Source organism: Paroedura picta, chromosome 3 (genome assembly GCF_049243985.1).
Source record: "Paroedura picta isolate Pp20150507F chromosome 3, Ppicta_v3.0, whole genome shotgun sequence".
NCBI classification, from domain to species: Eukaryota; Metazoa; Chordata; class Lepidosauria; order Squamata; family Gekkonidae; genus Paroedura; species Paroedura picta.
The window spans coordinates 40553843-40570841 of NC_135371.1; the positions used below are offsets into that span (position 1 = coordinate 40553843).

Consider the following 16999-nt stretch of genomic DNA (forward strand, 5'->3'; position numbering starts at 1 on the left):
TTACACAAAAGTATCTGCTCCATCGCTAGGGAGAGCATAGAAACTCATGGAGGAAAACATGCTAAAGTCATAATCCTAAACTCATTTACAAGGGATAATGGTTTGAGCAGGCAAGCTTTGGCGTTTGAAAGAGACCTGTAGCATAGAAGATATCTGATCTCCTGTCTCTTGAAAAACCTTGAGGAAATATTTCACAGCCTCCCGAGGACTAAATACACTCAGCACCACGATGACCCAGGTCTGATTTTGATCAACCAAAAGGTCCCCAATATTTCACCGAAGCACCATTCTCTGCCAGCCACCATAGGAACCTCTAGATGGCACCAAAACTCTCAATGCAAAAAAACTCCAATACATTCATCTGGCAGTAATAAAATCTTAAAGCTATTGGAATCAGTCAGCAAATTGGAACATGAGTTCCACCCACAGCCCCCAGATCTATTTCTCTCCTAATACAAGAAGACACTTCTTGCTGAAGCCTGAGACTAAAGATTTACTACCTGCTTTGTATTTGTTTGATCTTCCACTTTCACTGTTGCCCTTATGGGAGCGAGACAGTGAGAAAGGGAAACGACAGGGAATACGAAGAAAGAGATACACGTCTGTCACCTGCTGCAAGGAGCTGGGACCGTTGTGATTACAAAGATGCAAAAACCCAAATGAAAATTAATTATGATTTTCATTCAGTGCCAATGACAGCATATTATAGAACTGAACAACAAGAAAAATTATTCTCTCCCATTTCGCATCAAAGAGGGTGCAATCGGGCTGCATGTAATTGTGTTTAATGAATGAAAACAAACAAAGGGAACAGCTGCTATTTATTAATCCCATTACGAATAATAAAAGAAGTTCCTGAGAGCTGGGAACACACAGGCAGTGCTTTGAGAGCAGGCTATGGGTATGCATTCAACAGATGCCAGGCAGTGGTTAACCAGGGAGGACGAGGACTGGCAACTCCTTCTGACTCCAGGCTCATTAATATCATACTTCCTAAGTGTTGAATGTTTGGCTTATTGTTGATTTCTGCTTTTAAAGCAGGCTTTGAAAGTTTCGTTAAACTTTCTTGATGGCCTTGGAAGGGTTGCCCAAATGGATAGGAGTTAATTTTTCATATATTTTTAAAATTTGTTAAACATTTATCAGGTGATATTACCATATATAGTCATGTTAATCCATGCCCCCTCCCCCAAATGGCCAATGGGCTTGTAGGGTTGGGAAGGGGAGGGGCCTTGAGTGGGTGTGTATTCTGCATGATCACAACACTTCTGGAGTTTCTCGAAGGCTGAAGAATTTCTCAGGGGTTTCTCAATGGTAAAAAAGTTCAGAAAGGCTGTTTTAACAACCTGCTGGTTTGTAATGGCAAGCAGCTGCCATGAAAACATCTCTAGGGGCAGACCCCTTTGTCTCAGCCTTGAAGATAGATTTGATGGGTCCATGGATGACTTGCACTTTGCTCATTAACATTGTGACTGTACTGACTGCTGAGACTCTGCTGCACATTAATGGCTTTTTCCACTGTCTAGAGTAGGGGTCTAGACATTCGCTGGCAGGGGCTCATGGGAATTGTAGTCCATGGACATCTGGAGGGCCGCAGTTTGATGACCCCTGCTCTAGATTACTCACACTTGTGCCTGCCCAATCCCGATCTTGCTCCTGGGATTCCTGGTACACATCAGGCATGGCCAACTGGCAGCTCTTGGTCCTGATCTGGGTCCTGTTGGAATATCTGGCTCCCAGCACCTCCACGAAATATAATCAGTATAATAATGTTGCTCAATGTTTCTCCACCTCTACTTCATGAAAATGTTACTGAACTGATATTTATCATTTGAAATATGATGTTGAAGGAGAGCTTTATGGATACCATGAACCGCCATTTTGTAAGTACTTTCTTGAGGAGTGAAGATGATAAAGTGGTAAGGAAGGCTCTTAAACGGCTCTTGTTGCTGGTGAAGCACACAAGATGCTTTTTTCCCCCTTTCCCTCTGTCTACTCTAAACTACCTTTCCTCCAAGTAGTTTAGGGCTACAGGCATGGTTCTCCCCTCTCTGCTTTATCCTCAACACCACTCTGAGTTAGGTGAGGTTAAAAGGGAGCCGGTGGCTCAAGGACACCAAGTGAGCTTCAAGGCAGAGTAGGAATTTAAACCAGGTCTTTCCAGCCTTACTCCAACACTACATCTCTTCAATATTTGAAAAAAGGATGTTTCTCTATTTGTAGGGATTGCATCACTGGATCAGAGCCAGAGGTCATTGTGGGTGATCATCTGGCTAATGCAGGGATTGACTCCTCAATCGTTTATCCTGGGAAGACTTGACAGGCATTAGTGCACTGCCTGCTGAGTTCGCACTGCATCTTTAAAACACAGGATGGATCTAACATGTCATTCCTATATCTCAAAGCTTCTTGGGTGATGGATATGGAAGTAATACCAAAAAGAAAAAGAAAGAAAAGACTGATCAATATGAGTAATAAAGAAGGTCAAAGAGGAAAGCCTGAAGAACCCATGCCTTTATAGAGAAAAGGGTAATATTTTAACAAGGGTTTGACATGTGGTCTCATTCCTATGCAGCAAAAACAGCATGAAAACAGCCTTGAAGGGTTAAGTATTTTCATGTTGATGAGCAGGGACTGTATAACAACTTGGGAGACTGTAAACAGAGAGGAGCTGGAGACGGCAGCACAACAGTAGGAGATGGGAGTATTAGCAGGACACCGTCTCATCTTGGGGAAAACTCTGGTAAGGCTGAGACAGATCTTTGGCCTCAGAATCTCAAGCAGTGCAATCTCTGCTGGTGGAAAATTCTGCAAATGCACACTGACTCATTAGGATGCAGACTGAGGCTGCTCGTGTGTTATGAAAAACTTAACAGTTTCCACTGAGATGCAGAATTCCGTCCTGTTGTCCACCAGTCTCACTAATCTGGTGTCACTCAGAAATAATGCTTTGTCAGTTCCTGGCATGCAAAGTCCTTTACAGTAATTACCTCATTAGCTAAACTTCCACGGCATCCCTACAAGGCAGCCAGACACATATTAGCCTTTATTTCTTTTACTACTGAAATACAGCAACTGCGCCCAAAGGAATCCACTAAGAACATGGCTCAGTACTAAAGAGGTTTTCGAAAGCTAACACGCCATCTGTTAGATCATATTAACATGATTCAAACAGATCTGTTAGATCCATTGCTGTATGAAATATCCTCCTCTTCCTTCTGCTTTCTCCTCTTTCTCCTATTTTCTTCCATAAACAGCAGCAGCTAGATTATCGGTGGGGACTGCCCCAACCGGGAACTTAAGTCTTTGCCCAGACAACCCTGCAAAATTGCTTGGCAAGCCATTTTACGTTTACTAACTTATATCTCTCGGCTCTCATTGCATTTCAGTAGGTCAATAAAACCCATGTGATCCAGTTACGTATATTAGAGTTATATATTTTACAGCTTTAATAAAAGATTGAAGAGAATGTGTTGAACTCGTAGTTCACAATGTTTGAACCAATTACAGCAGGTGGGTTTTAATCACTCTTAAAATCCAAGTGGCCCCTTGGAAGTGCCTCTCTGGTAACAACACATACTTCCTGGGACTGCAAAGGAGGTCTCTGGAGCCTACCCCTACTAAAATTGCCCTGCAGCACTCCTGCAGAGATGACACTGGGTGGTAAGAGCTATTCCCTTAGCATGGTGCTGTGGTTCAAGAGCCTTTGTTTGTGGCTGGATATTGAGAAGGGCAGGGGAGATGTCAGAGGATTTTAGTTCGTTTTTTATTTTTGTTCTTTTATTGTATTTCTTTATAAAAGGATACGTTTCCTCCTTTGGAATTGACTCCCCACTTATTACTGACCGCACTGGGAAACCAATATGGCAATAAAAAATATCCAAATTGGACTTTTATAGAGTCGTCTCTCTTCAGTTTCAGTAGTTCTTTTATTCTTATTTCACACAAGTCCCGACGCATTTTGCCTACAGCTTTTTCAAGGGATAGTTCTTGGAAAATACAGTGCCGTGTTGGTTTCCCAGTACGTCTGTACTATTCCATATTTGTCTCTTCACTGGGACCCACCGCTCCCAGTTCATTATTTTTAGCCACTGAGTCACGCTGTTGACTCATATTCAATGTATGGTCTACTAAGACTCCTAGTTCCTTTTCACACTTGCTACTGCCAAGACAAGTCTCCCCCATCTTATATTGGTATATTTGGTTTTTCCTACCTAAATGCAGAACTTTATATTTGTCCCTATTGAACTTCATTTTATTCAGTTTAGCCCACTTCTTGAGCCATTCAAGATCATCCTGTATTCTGATTTGTCTTTGGTTGTGTTTGCTACCCCTCCCAGTTTAGTATTGTCTGCAAATTTAATAAGTATTCCTTCTAAACCCTCATCCAAATCATTTATAAATATGTTGAACAACACAGGCCCCAGGACAGATCCCTGGGGAACTCCACTTGTCACTCTTCTCCAAGAGGATGCTGAACCATTAACAAGTACCCTTTGGTTACGATCTGTCAACCAGTTATCGATCCACCTGACAGAATAGGCACAGGGTGGTAAGGCAGCCAACATGCTGTCTGAAGCTATGACCATGAGGCTGGGAGTTTGATCCCAGCAGCCAGCTCAAGGTTGACTCAGCCTTCCCTCCTTCAGAGGTCAGTAAAATGAATACCCAGCTTGCTGGGGGGTAAACGGTAATGACTGGGGAAGGCATTGGCAAACCACCCCATATTGAGTCTGCCATGAAAACGCTGGAGGGCGTCACCCCAAGGGTCAGACATGACTCGGTGCTTGCACAGGGGATACCTTTACCTTTTACCGCATTTTACCAACTTGTCAATAAGAATATCATATGGAACCTTATCAAACGCTTTACTGAAACCCAGATAAACTATGTCCACAGCAATCCTCTGATTCAGTAAAGTAGTCACTTTCTCGAAAAAAGAGATAAGGTTGGTCTGACATGATTTGTTCTTGCGAAACCCGTTCTGAGTCTTAGAAATCACAGATTCCTTGACAGCAGGAGAAAACTAGTGTCATGGTCTGAACTGGTACTGTAGAGACCTGGGTTCAAATCCCTACTCAGTAGTAAATATAACGTCACATCTGATAGTTGGTGTTCTATGAGACTCTTATGCTATAAAATAATACATTATTAAAAAAAAAAGTTTTCAGTTTTTCACCAGTAAATACAACAACAGGAACAGAGTGGCCAGAGAAGGGCAGCCAATAAATCAAATTCATATATATTTTTTAAAACCCCTCAGCATGTACTCATGGGTTTATTGTTTTTACATATCATAAAATCATCCATAAAATCCTCCATATTAGATTGCTTTGTCCTATGTACATAAAGGTGTTGCCAGGCCACATCTGAGTAGGTCTTTGGAGAAGCAACGAACGAATAAACAGTCAGGATGCTCTTCATTTGACAATTCAACTGTATCCAGGCTAAAGCATGAGACTGTGGCTTGGATGGGGAAAGACAGATGTTGACTCTAGCTTGCAATTTCTGTGCCAGATTCTGAGCACATTTCTTTTGTGTTTCTTTCATCCACTACCTAAGGATCAGTTTGAGCATCAGTTCTAAAACCATGTAAGACGGTAGCGATGAATGCTGAAATTGGTGTACCCAAAATGAGGCATGCTACAAAATGTAATATTATCTACAAATCTATTCTCAATCTACACGGAGCATAATTTAATGTACTCCTAGGTATTTTGGAGCGCTCATTCATAATCAATAATACAATTATAAGCAAGTAAGTAAATAAATCAGTAAAGGGCTTAAAATAAATATAGGCAGACTTTATTGTATTTGCGGGTAAAGTCTAGGCATAGTACCTGCTGAAAAGTCATACGTTAGGCAATCTGGAATAAATACTTTCAGGAAAGCTGTATCTACAAGTCCTCTGACTCTTACCTCATCCTTGTACTTGGTGATGTAAGAGTAGATCTCATGCAGTGCACTCATGCTGTTGAACTGGCTCAAGTGTAGCCGGGACTGTTCTGCTAGGTAGGCGCTCATGTCTTGATCGCTGATTGCTGGCATTTTAGCAATATCTGCATAATATCTACAGGATAGCAGGAGAGAGAGAGAGAGAGAGAGCATATTGTTGAAAATAAAAATGTGACCAAGGGGAGTACTTCTGACAACAGGGTTCAAGAGTTATGGAATTATTTGGTGACACTGAAGCCACTGTCTACCATGTAAGAGAGATCGGATCCAGCTCCACTCCCCAAATTAGCCTCCCCTTCGAATTCATATCTAACAACTGCAGCCAGAATGTTCTGTTTCCCCATCAGAGCATTCTTTCATCCATGAGAATGGAATGCAGTGGATTAACTGGGAGATCTAGGGTGGTCAGTTAAGCGAGCAGTGGGCACAAGTCAGGGTTAAGCCCACACAAACTGAGTACAGCAGGAAGCCAGAGGAACCGCTAGACCCTGTAAGCACCAGAGGAAGTACACTCAGAATCAACAGCAGGCCTGAGATGCAAACGATTTTGTTTACAGAATAGTTGACATAGACTGGGGAAAAAAATCAGGCCTAGCAGTATTTTAATAAGTAAGTATAATAACACAATTAAAATCTTGATGGGACCTAATTTTCTCAACATTCATCTTCATGACAGTGTTAGCGAATGTTGTGGCAAAATGTATATGAACCATGTCAGAAAATTATTTCCGGTGATGCCGTTGGAATGGAATTAAGTACTTGCTGCAGAAGGCTTTACTGTGCTGTTCGGAGTCTCTGTTCAAATTAAGCACCAGCATAGTACACATTTGATTGAGGGCCAAAGAAGAAGGGGACGACAGAGAATGAGGTGGCTGGATGGAGTCCCTGAAGCAGTCGGTACAAACTTAAATGGACTTCGGGGATCATTGTCCATGGGGTCGCGATGGGTCGAACACGACTTCGCCCCTAACAACAACAACATAGTATACATCATGGGCCCAAACTGCACATTACATTTTACACGTGGCTGCAATGGGGACCTGCAGCTGTAAGGGGAGCTGTGGCAACTCAACTAAGAAGCACCGCAGGGCCTGACAGAGATCAGGACCATGGAAAGGGGCTCCCACCTCCCCCTGCTCTGTTACTCTATCCAAAAACTGCCCTACAGGCATTACTTTTTGTGACTTTTGTATGGGCATTCTTAGAGTTTCACAAGACAGAGAGTTCTATCAGATTCACTTAGGATAGTAATTGAAAAATGTTTGAAACCAACAGTACTACAATAACCTAGGACAAAACCAAACCAATTATGATAAAATACTGAAAGCAAGTTTCAAATTCTGCAGAACTTCACCAGCTTGAATGTTAGGTACCAAAAACAAACATGGTTTAGGAGAGAAAACTATATCTGACAAGTCCAAAGTCTGCATTTCTAGAATGGAAACCTGGAAATCTTGCAGACTTGTAGAATACATGTTGATGTGCAACACAGATTTTACCAGAAGCTTCTGGGAAGATTATTATTATTAGCATTGGATTTATTGCCCACCACTCCCAGACAAGCTGGCTCGTGGTGGGCTACATACAAAAGTACAAACCATAATATAATCCCTAATTAAGCTCCCCTCATTATAAACCACATAAAATTAGAGAAAAATACAAAAACCATGTGGTGGAAATAATAACACTTATCTAACAGCCCACACTAACAGCCACTAACAGCTAGGGTAGCTGGAGAGAGCTGTGACACCTAACCATGCCAATGGACCAGCATGGAAGCATCTCTTCCAGGGGGGAGCCCATCTGATCTTCTCTTAGCACTAGCCCTGACCTCAACCATAGACCTGGCGGGAGAGCTCTGTTCTGCAGGCCCTGAGGAAAGCTGAAAGCTCTCCCAGGTCCCACAGCTCCTCCGGGAGCTCATTCCACCAGGTAGGGGCCAGGCATACTTCTCTGGGGCTGGGAATGACCAACAAGTTGGAACCTGCAGAGCACAAGGCCCTGCGGGAGGCATAGGGTGACAAGCAGTCCCTCAGATACATGGTTCCCATACCGTGAAGGGCCTTACAGGTCAAAACCCAAACCTTGAACCGGATCCAGGCTGTAACTGGCAACCAATGCAGCTGCCTCAGCATAGGCTGGATATGGGCCCTCCAAGGTGTTCTTGTGAGGACCCTAGAGGCTGCATTTTGCACCAGCTGCAATTTCCGGGTCAGAGACAAGGGCAGGTCCACGTAGAGCGAGTTACTGAAATCAATTCTGGAGGTGACCGTTGCATGAATCACCATGGATGCACAAAAAACAGTCTTTCCCTTGGAAAATATATAAGTCCACAGTTTATCACAATCCACGCAACACTATCTGGAACTTAAGATCCCTGGTAAAGCTTAGGTAAGATAGGCAGATATCATATTCTTCTACAGAAGCAACAAAATCTAGCCTTTTAATAGCCACGTGCATTATCCATGACATCCGCTCAAAAAAAAAAAAAGTATTTCAGAATTCCATATTTTAAAAGATTTATCTCTGGGGAGCCCAGATGGCACAGTTCATGTGCTAGCTATCAATGCCATCATAAATGCAACAGCAGACAAATCACTACCCAAGAAAATAGGAGCTTGGTGTAATGGTTAGGAGTGCGGGTTTGTAATCTGGCGAGCCAGGTTTGATTCCCCACTGCTCCATCACATGCAACCAGCTGGGTGACCTTGGGCTTGCCACAGCACTGATGAAGCTGTTCTGACTGAGCAGTAATATCAGGGCTCTCTCAGCCTCACCCACCTCACAGGGTGTCTGTTGTGGGGAGAGGAAAGGGAAGGCGACTGTAAGCCGCTTTGAGACTCCTTCGGGTAGAGAAAAAGTGGCATTTAAGAACCAACTCTTCTTCCTAATCATAGACATTGCCTAAAGATTGAAATATATAAACATGGCATGGCAAAGGGGATCCTGTGGTAAAGTAGATGCTTTTTATGTAAATAGTCCCATGTTCAAACTTTAGCACTTCCAGTTAAAGGATCTTAGGCAGCAGGTATTTTCTACCCAGAGACATGCTGCCAGTCTGAGCAGGCCATGAGGAGCCAGAGACACCAAACAGCTGATGATATCAGGCAGCTTCACATGTACAAAAATTATTAATGCTGGTTGCTCAGGCTAGTAATTGAAAAGACAGCTTGGAGACAAAAAGGGAACAAGTGATGGCCCTGACCCAACTGCTCACACTTTGATATACAGGCACAATGTTAGCTGAAATGCTGTGCATCAGTCACTCATTAGAAGGAGAGAGCCAGGCCATTCACAGAAATAATTCTGAATGCAATCTCATTCACCTCTCACAATCAGAAAGATGTGCTAACATGATCTGAATCTGAATTAAAGCTGTGGCATAGCAATGATTGTGGTTAAGATGTCATCATTATCATCGCTCAGATTTCTCTGACGTGGAACAGTGCTGAATCAGGCATTTGCGTGGGAGCATATGGTGACACGGAACCTCTGGAAGGTGAGCGTCAACTCTCCTCCCCCTCCTACCTCCTGTGGACATAAACTCTGCTGGATGAGAATCCAAAGTGATTATCCAGGATAATTCCCACCTGAGGCCACAGATGCTCTTGAAATAGTGCAGAGGAAGGTGCCTCCAGAGGCCAGTGACAAGAATTCCATCTCATGGCTCACTATGGAGGGCATCAAGCTATCCTTCCCTGCAGCTCCTTAAAAACTTAGACTGGATGCATCTTAAGTGGATGCTTTGCTTTTGTTAGTCTTGCCCTGAAACCTTTATCCCGTTGATGATAGGGGAGAAGAAGATCAAGGCATTATGCTCTTTGGTTCCCCCAGAAACTTACGAATGAATTACCTCCAAATCCTGACAATATGTAGATCTTGTGGCTGGATGTCTTGGAACATTAAAATTCTGCCTCATTCTCTTTTTGCAAAGCATCCAGCTTGCAAGAGGAGGATAGTTCTCTGAACAAACCTATTTAGCAGCATCCCATTCTTTTCTTAAACATAGGGCTCAAGAAAACTCCTCCTCATAATTTGGGCTGCAAGCAGGTAAGTGGGAAGGATTAGGAGTCCTTTCCATTAAAATATTTATTCCATACTTTCGTGTTAAATTTCTCTGTTTTTGCTGTGGAAAATCTTTTTGGCTTTGCCTGGTACATCAATCAGACAAGGATGACAGTCAGGAGAAATTAGAGAGCTTCACAGGGGCTATGTTAGCTCCAGTCTACTGTCACTCTTTCCATATGCAAATAAATTTCAGTAACAATGATTTAAACAAAAAGTGTTCAGGTGAACAAGACATACTTAAAAGCAAATTACAATGGCATTGTCTTCATTATAAACTGCTGCCTCCTTGATTCCATTTTCAGAATCGGATTCTGCATATTAGTGCCTAGCTAGACAATTCACCATGCCTAGGTCTATCTTCACATTCCCCTTGGGTCCTCTCAGGAAAATGTGCTACATTTGGGGCCAATTTGGATCAGGACTACTATGAGCAGTGAGAGGGAGCTTAAGTCTCACCCACACAGGTTTTTAAATCTGAATCAGCCCTGGGAGGCACCTATTTATCTCACTGGGTAAAGTTACATAGAGCCCACTGACAGACATGCAGCCCATCGGTATTGGTGTGTCTCTCCATCATGGCAAATAGGAGTGGATTAGGGCCATTTCAGCATGGGAAAACAGCACAGGGGGAAAGCATTGGGGAAGGACTCTTTCCCAAAGTGTGAAAAAATCCCAGTCTGAATTGGCCATGATTTGCCTGAGAATTTAAGTTTCAGTTGGGGACTGGCAGCTCCCAGGGAATAATGTATCATTTAGTTAGGCCCTTAGTTATCAGAGGGTTGGAGTGAATTGTCGTTGCTTTGGGGGAGAAAACCCAAGATTTGTTGCAAATGGCAAGTGAGATTTTCCATCCTTCAACTCTGGAACGCTCTTCTTTGAAGGTTTCCATCTTTACAGAGGTCTGTAGCCATCCGGAGCACAACCTATAAAAGCCACATTCTTTCTAGTTGTGTATATCAAGGCAGCTTCCCCCACTGCTGAAACCACTCACCTTTCTACCCAGCTTTTGTAATTGGGGATGTCCTTGGCGTACAGTAGTTTGTTGGAGGGAGAGTCTTTCCCTAGCTTGTGCTCAGAAGTTGAGCAGGAGTCCATGAATGTCTGAGCCACCACTGATAGGCAAGCATCAGTAATACTGTTCTTGTGAATATCAAACACAAACTGGGGATTCTTAATCACATTCACCCAAAAACGCAGAGGTAGACTGCAGAGGAAGAAAAGAGAAGATTAGGTTGGGAATACTAGCAGCTACAAGCCAGGCCCCCGGCAATAACCATTAGTCAGTCAGAAAACAGATCAGATATCAACATCTCCAAAGAAAGCCATCATTAATGTTCACGGAAACACAGTTTGTAAGCTCTTTTGACTCAACTTATATCCCAGGGAAGAGTGAAATACCAGTGAGCAAATGGGCATTTTAAGAATGGAAATTATAACACGGCCTCCTGTCTCAGTGACAGCTAATACAATTGTCTCATTCACGAAATGCAAGTGCCTCCTCCGCCCCCCCCCCCACCCAAGTGTTGTAATAGGGGTGCAGGCCATGCATACTTATTTTAATTTCAGAGAAATGATCTTATGAAATTAACTCAACATATTGAATTAGTACCCTGAAATAAGTGTGGGCATTAGTATGCAGGAGCCGGCTTCTCTGGGCTCTGTGGAATTGGAATCCAGGCATCGCTGGAATTCATCCCCCCGCCCGGTCTTTCCCCTCCCAGCAATGCTACTTCCTTTAATATAGAAAGCTGAGTGATAAATCAGTTCGAAGTGTCTCCATGCTCTCATATCTCCATTTAAAAATGTTTCTTTTTTCTGCCCTGCTAATTACTGACAGTTACTGAACTATACAAAAGCAATTTGGCTGCCATTTAACAAATGCCAGAGATGGGAATGTACGCTCTCATCCCCAAGTAATGGTGAAAGGATCTGAGCAATGAAATCAGCAAGATGGCAGAAAGGAAGAGCACAGAGGGGAGAAAAATTAAAGTTCTAAATACAGCTGAACATTACCCACCCATCCCCGCCACTATACTTGTTGAAGTTGCACAAGTCCCTAAAGGCTTTGTACTCATGGACTGCACAAGTGATTTGGGGATGTGGGGAAAACAGGGTATTTGGGAGGTTGGGTATATTGAACTTGAAAAATATCCATATTTCCTAATGTTCCTGAATCCCAATACAGACATGGCATTTGGATTTGGTAGATTTTTAGTTTCATGAGTCCAAGATCCTTTTAAATGCCTCAGAGTCATAGTTCATTGGAGCGATTTGAGTCTGAGGCTTTTAAAAGGATCTCAGTCTCTTGAAATGTCTTAACTCTAGCTATCCCGTGGCCCTGAATATTTTCAGGATTTTTCAGGCTTGGCCATTTTGGTAGCTGGAAAAACAGCAAATAAATAAATAAAATCTGACTGAATTAATACCTGAAAAATATCGATGAGATAGTATTTTTTTTGCTCAGATAAGCTGAATGCATGTCCCTAAAAGTGATCATTTGGCAAAAATGCATACAGATGATAAGCTTCCCAGCTTGTTCTTAGATACAATTTGAAGCAAAATTCATTGCCACAGTTAGAAGAGATACCCAACTGAGGGTCCATGAAGAACTCCAGATGGGAAGGAACAACCAAAAATCCCACCCCACAAGACCTCCCCCTCTGTATTTGCTCAGAAATTTAAGCAGGATAGTTTCCTGTCCCTCTTCCATTCTTTTCAATGCTGTTCAGCTTTTCTCAGCATTCTATGCTTAGAGGGATATCTTTTGCCCTCAACATGCCATCTTTTTCTTCTGGTTCATTTACAAAAATATATTTTCTTCTTTTGGGAGCATCCCAGGAAAGATTTTCTCAGGTGGCTCTCTTGCACACCTTTCATTATCAGGAATAAGGAGGTTTACTCTGAAATGGAGTCACATAAGATTATTTTCTTTGGCCAATGGATACCCAGTTTGCATTGATGGGGTGCCCGACATCCTTGGCTTTCCTGAAATGCCCACACAAAAGAAATACGCCACAAAAAAATCAGGTGGGTGATTAGTAGAACAGCTGAAACCTGGTTTATGGTAAGTGCATTTATGAGGCTCCATCTGCCATGGCAAACTGTGAAATGTGACCATGTTTAGGAACTCCAGGTTCGCATATGAGAGAGGCAATGTGATTTGCTTTCTATGGAAATCTGGTACAGCACCGTGAGAAAACCTGAAGGCTTCTGTGAGTTAGGACCAAGGTAACAAAAACATTTTCCTGATAATAACAATTCCCTGAAAAATCTTGTCTTCCCCACTTACCAGTTACTCTTCCAGGTGTGCCTGACATCATAGTCATTGATTTGGTGCTTATCTGCTTGCTCATCCAGGAAGTCAAACATGTACTTGATGGCCAGAGGCAAGGCACTCCCTCGGTGGGCTGTGCTGAAGATAGTCTCAAACAGGTCATCAACAAACTTCTGCAAGGTCCCCTACACACAAAAATCCCAGAAAGAACATTGTTTCAGTCTCTATGGAGAGAATATCAGAAGTCAATCAATGAAGTGCATGTAGGGAAGCCATAAAGATCTTGCTAAGGAAGCTCATCTTCTGAAGCAAGGGACAGAGACATCATAAATGCAAGAAGTAAAGCCCTAAGAGAGCAACCCTAAGGAGGTCTACTCAGCATCCTATTGTGATCTACTTAATGGAGCTTACATCCAGGCAAATGTTTTCAGGATTGCGCTTTATGAGTTTTGCAGAGCAATTCAGAATGTACAGGGAAGAGGTCATCCATAAAAACAGTAGAAGAGGCATGTACAATGGTTCCTGCTACAGCACAAAGTATGGAGTCGATTATGTCTCAAACAACATAAAACTTGAATTGTCCTTATCTGTGTAACTTCTGCATCACAGAACCCTCTGAAGAACAACCCTGAGATCAACAATTGAATATTGCATAATTTTATCAGTGCCATTCTAATTATCTGACCTATAACAAAGCAAATTAACCAAACTTCAACAAACCATCCAAATACACAAGACAGCCTTCCTAATTTCAAAGACAAGGATCTCTTGGCCATGGGCAGAACAGTATCTAGGCTGATCAAAAGTTAGTGTGCCATGTCAACCATTCACAAATGGCCACCTCAAAACTCCTGTGAAAGAGAGAGAGAGAGAGAGAATATATGTTGACTACAGGGCAACCCTTTCTAGATTCCTGTGCCAGGCTCGCTGAAGGGTCTGAGTTCTTCCTAGGAAAGATAAACACACACTGCTGCCATCCAACATCCCATGTAGAATTATAACTAGTGAAGTATGAAATATATTAAATGCATGACACTAGAAATACATCAGAATGGCCAAGGTTTGTGCTCAAGCTGCACTGAGCCAAGCAGCGGCAACCTAGCAGCCAACTAGCAGTGAGGTAATTAATTGCTCCAACAGATTAGTACAATTCACAATTGGGTTTGGGTATAACATCGAAGAAAGGCTCTGCCGTGCCCCTTTACATGCCAGCTTCTGGAATTAATGTGGGATTCCCCTTCTGCAGCCCTTGGAATTCGACAATATCATTTCTGTTTGCTTTTGCACAAATCTTATATTATTGACTATTTGATTTACATCAGACACTAGTGCAGCAATTATACAGCATGGGCAGTCCTAAGCCATTGGACTTTTAAAGCTCCCTAGCCTCTGCTTTTGCTGATGCAGAGTGCTGGTAAAATGAGGGCGTCTATCAAGCGTTTGAACAATGAGCACAGGGGAAATCAGTGATTGCAGAAACCGGAGGCTGGGATTCAGTTTTGCTTTGTCAACAGCTAGGATGCAAAACTAGTCTTTGCAGCTGTTTTCTTGGCCAGATGTAAACAAGGCTTTTGCTTTGTTAGGTGAAGAGATGAAAGGAGCAAAGCCAAGCCACTCAGCAGATCTTGAGTGCCAGAAGGACCTGTCACTGGGCTCAGATCAAGTTCCTGACATCCCACGAATACCAGACATCTGGGGTAGGGTGGAGGATGATAGTTACCAGGGATTTCCAAAGGAAAAAATTCAGACCCCAGCAATTTGGACCAAATCTAATTCAGCTGAATCATTCATAGTTATTTCAGAGTTGTTTGACTCAATTCGGATTTGGAATCAACTGGAATCGATTCAGTCCCATTGACCCAATGGTGCCATTGAAGTCCAAGTGAATTTTTCCCTTTCTGTCTTTTCTGGGCTTGCGGGGGGGGAGGTTTAAGGTAGAGGCATTACACTTGTAGCGTGGCGCAGGAGTCTCTTCTCAAAAGAACCTCCAAGTTGCAAAAAGGAGGTATAATTCTATGGGCACCCAAAGATGGTACCCCTATCCAACCTCCATTTATTTCCTATGATGAGAAAAAAAATTCCCTGGTCTGTTAGTAAATTCTCATCATAGAAAATAATGGAGGCCAGATGGGGCAATCTCTTTGAGAGCTCCTAGAACTGGACCCCCCGATTTTATCTTTTTGCAACTTGGGGGTTCTTTTGAGGAGAGGCTCCTGGAGCCATGCTTCAAGTTTGGTGCCTCTACTGCAAATCTCCCGCTTCAGAGTTCAGAAAAGACAGAAAGGGGAATTCCTCCTCTTCTCTTTCCCTTTAAAGTTTAAACAGCTGCTTGTCTGAATCAATGAATTGTGTTGAATCACGATTCACAATTCGAACAAGGTTGATTTGGCCATTTAAACCTATCGGGGAATGGCGATTCAGCCAATTTGCACCCGAATCAAGGCTAATTTGGGTTCCTCTCAGCTGTGGCGTCGTTGTGTCCTCATGGGCCGGGAGCTGTGGGGACGCTGGTTGCGGGCGGGCCTGAGGTGGCTGGCCACATGGCGCGTCACGGGAGTGGCGGCCAAGGCGGCGGGCCCCGGTGGTGACGGCGAGGAGAAGGCAGCGGGCCCCGACGGCGACAGCGAGTTAGCGGCAGCCTTCTCCCGGGCGCTGGAGTGGCCTCGCCGCGTCTGTGATGTGGCGCGGCCGCTCCTGTGGCCGGGAGAAGGCAGAGTTGGCCGGGTGTGTGGGTGGAAAGGAGCAGGGCTTTGCGCGCCTCCCCATTGCCTCCTTGGCCGCCATTGCCTCCGGCTCGATGGGGGAAAAGGAGCTCCTTTCCCCGCATCGAGGCGGAGGGAACGGCGGCCAAGGAGGCAATGGGGAGGCGCGCCTCCTTGGTCCAGGATTGACACTCAGAGGAGCGAATCAGGAGCCGCTTTGCGGCTCCTGATTCGCTCATCCAAGTTTTTATCCCGGACAGAGCCCGCCCTAACTCCTCCCCACCAGCTCTTACTGTGGTTTAAAGAAGATTCTGGACTCTAATATCAGCAACTCTCTGTTATAATATTATATTATACTGATTATGGGGGTGAAGCAAGAAAGGTTTTGAATATGAATATGTCTATTAATTATTGGAGGGTGGTTTCATTTATTTTATTTCCCCTTGTGTTTTTCCATTGTTGTTCATGTTATTTTATTTAGTTAAATAATTTCTTTTTTAAAAAGAACAAAGCCAGGAATGTAAAGTGCCAGCTAGGGAAATGTAGTCCATGAACATCTGGAGGAACACAGGTTTGACTACCCCTGATTTAAGGCATGACACAGAATCAGGGCTGTTCCACCAAGTTGTATGCTAGACCAGTGGTCCCCAACCTTTTTATCACCGGGGACCACTCAACGCTTGACAATTTTACTGAGGCCCAGTGTGTGTGTGGTCGTAGTTTACTCCTCTACTCTCAAGCACTGCCCTAACGCTCTCTGATCGCTATGGTAATGTTTAAACATCCCTTCAAAATAAGATACAGACACGCCACAACAATGAACATAAGGAACATTTTATTTTCATGGAAATTTTAACTCATGACAATGACAAATCAATGGGAACCCTGAGCTTGTTTCTCTGCAATGAGATAGTCCTATCTGGGAGTGATGCGAGACAATGATACCTGAAGTGTGTTGTAAACGGCTGGGCGGGATGAAGTAAAGGGCCGGGGGGGGGAG

At 43.4% G+C, this 16999-nt stretch overlaps 1 protein-coding gene across 11 annotated transcripts in view; it reads right to left on the minus strand.

The window, feature by feature from the left end:
* Positions 1-16999, minus strand: part of PLXNA1 (plexin A1) — a 424561-nt gene that overhangs the window by 12159 nt on the left and 395403 nt on the right. For all 11 annotated transcript variants that reach the window (XM_077325380.1, XM_077325387.1, XM_077325383.1 and 8 more), the window contains exons 29-31: positions 13313-13482; positions 11015-11227; positions 5920-6070 (exon numbers count right to left, since the gene is read on the minus strand). In XM_077325380.1, coding sequence (XP_077181495.1) covers positions 5920-6070; positions 11015-11227; positions 13313-13482 — 534 coding nt within the window. The remainder of the gene's footprint in view (positions 1-5919; positions 6071-11014; positions 11228-13312; positions 13483-16999) is intronic.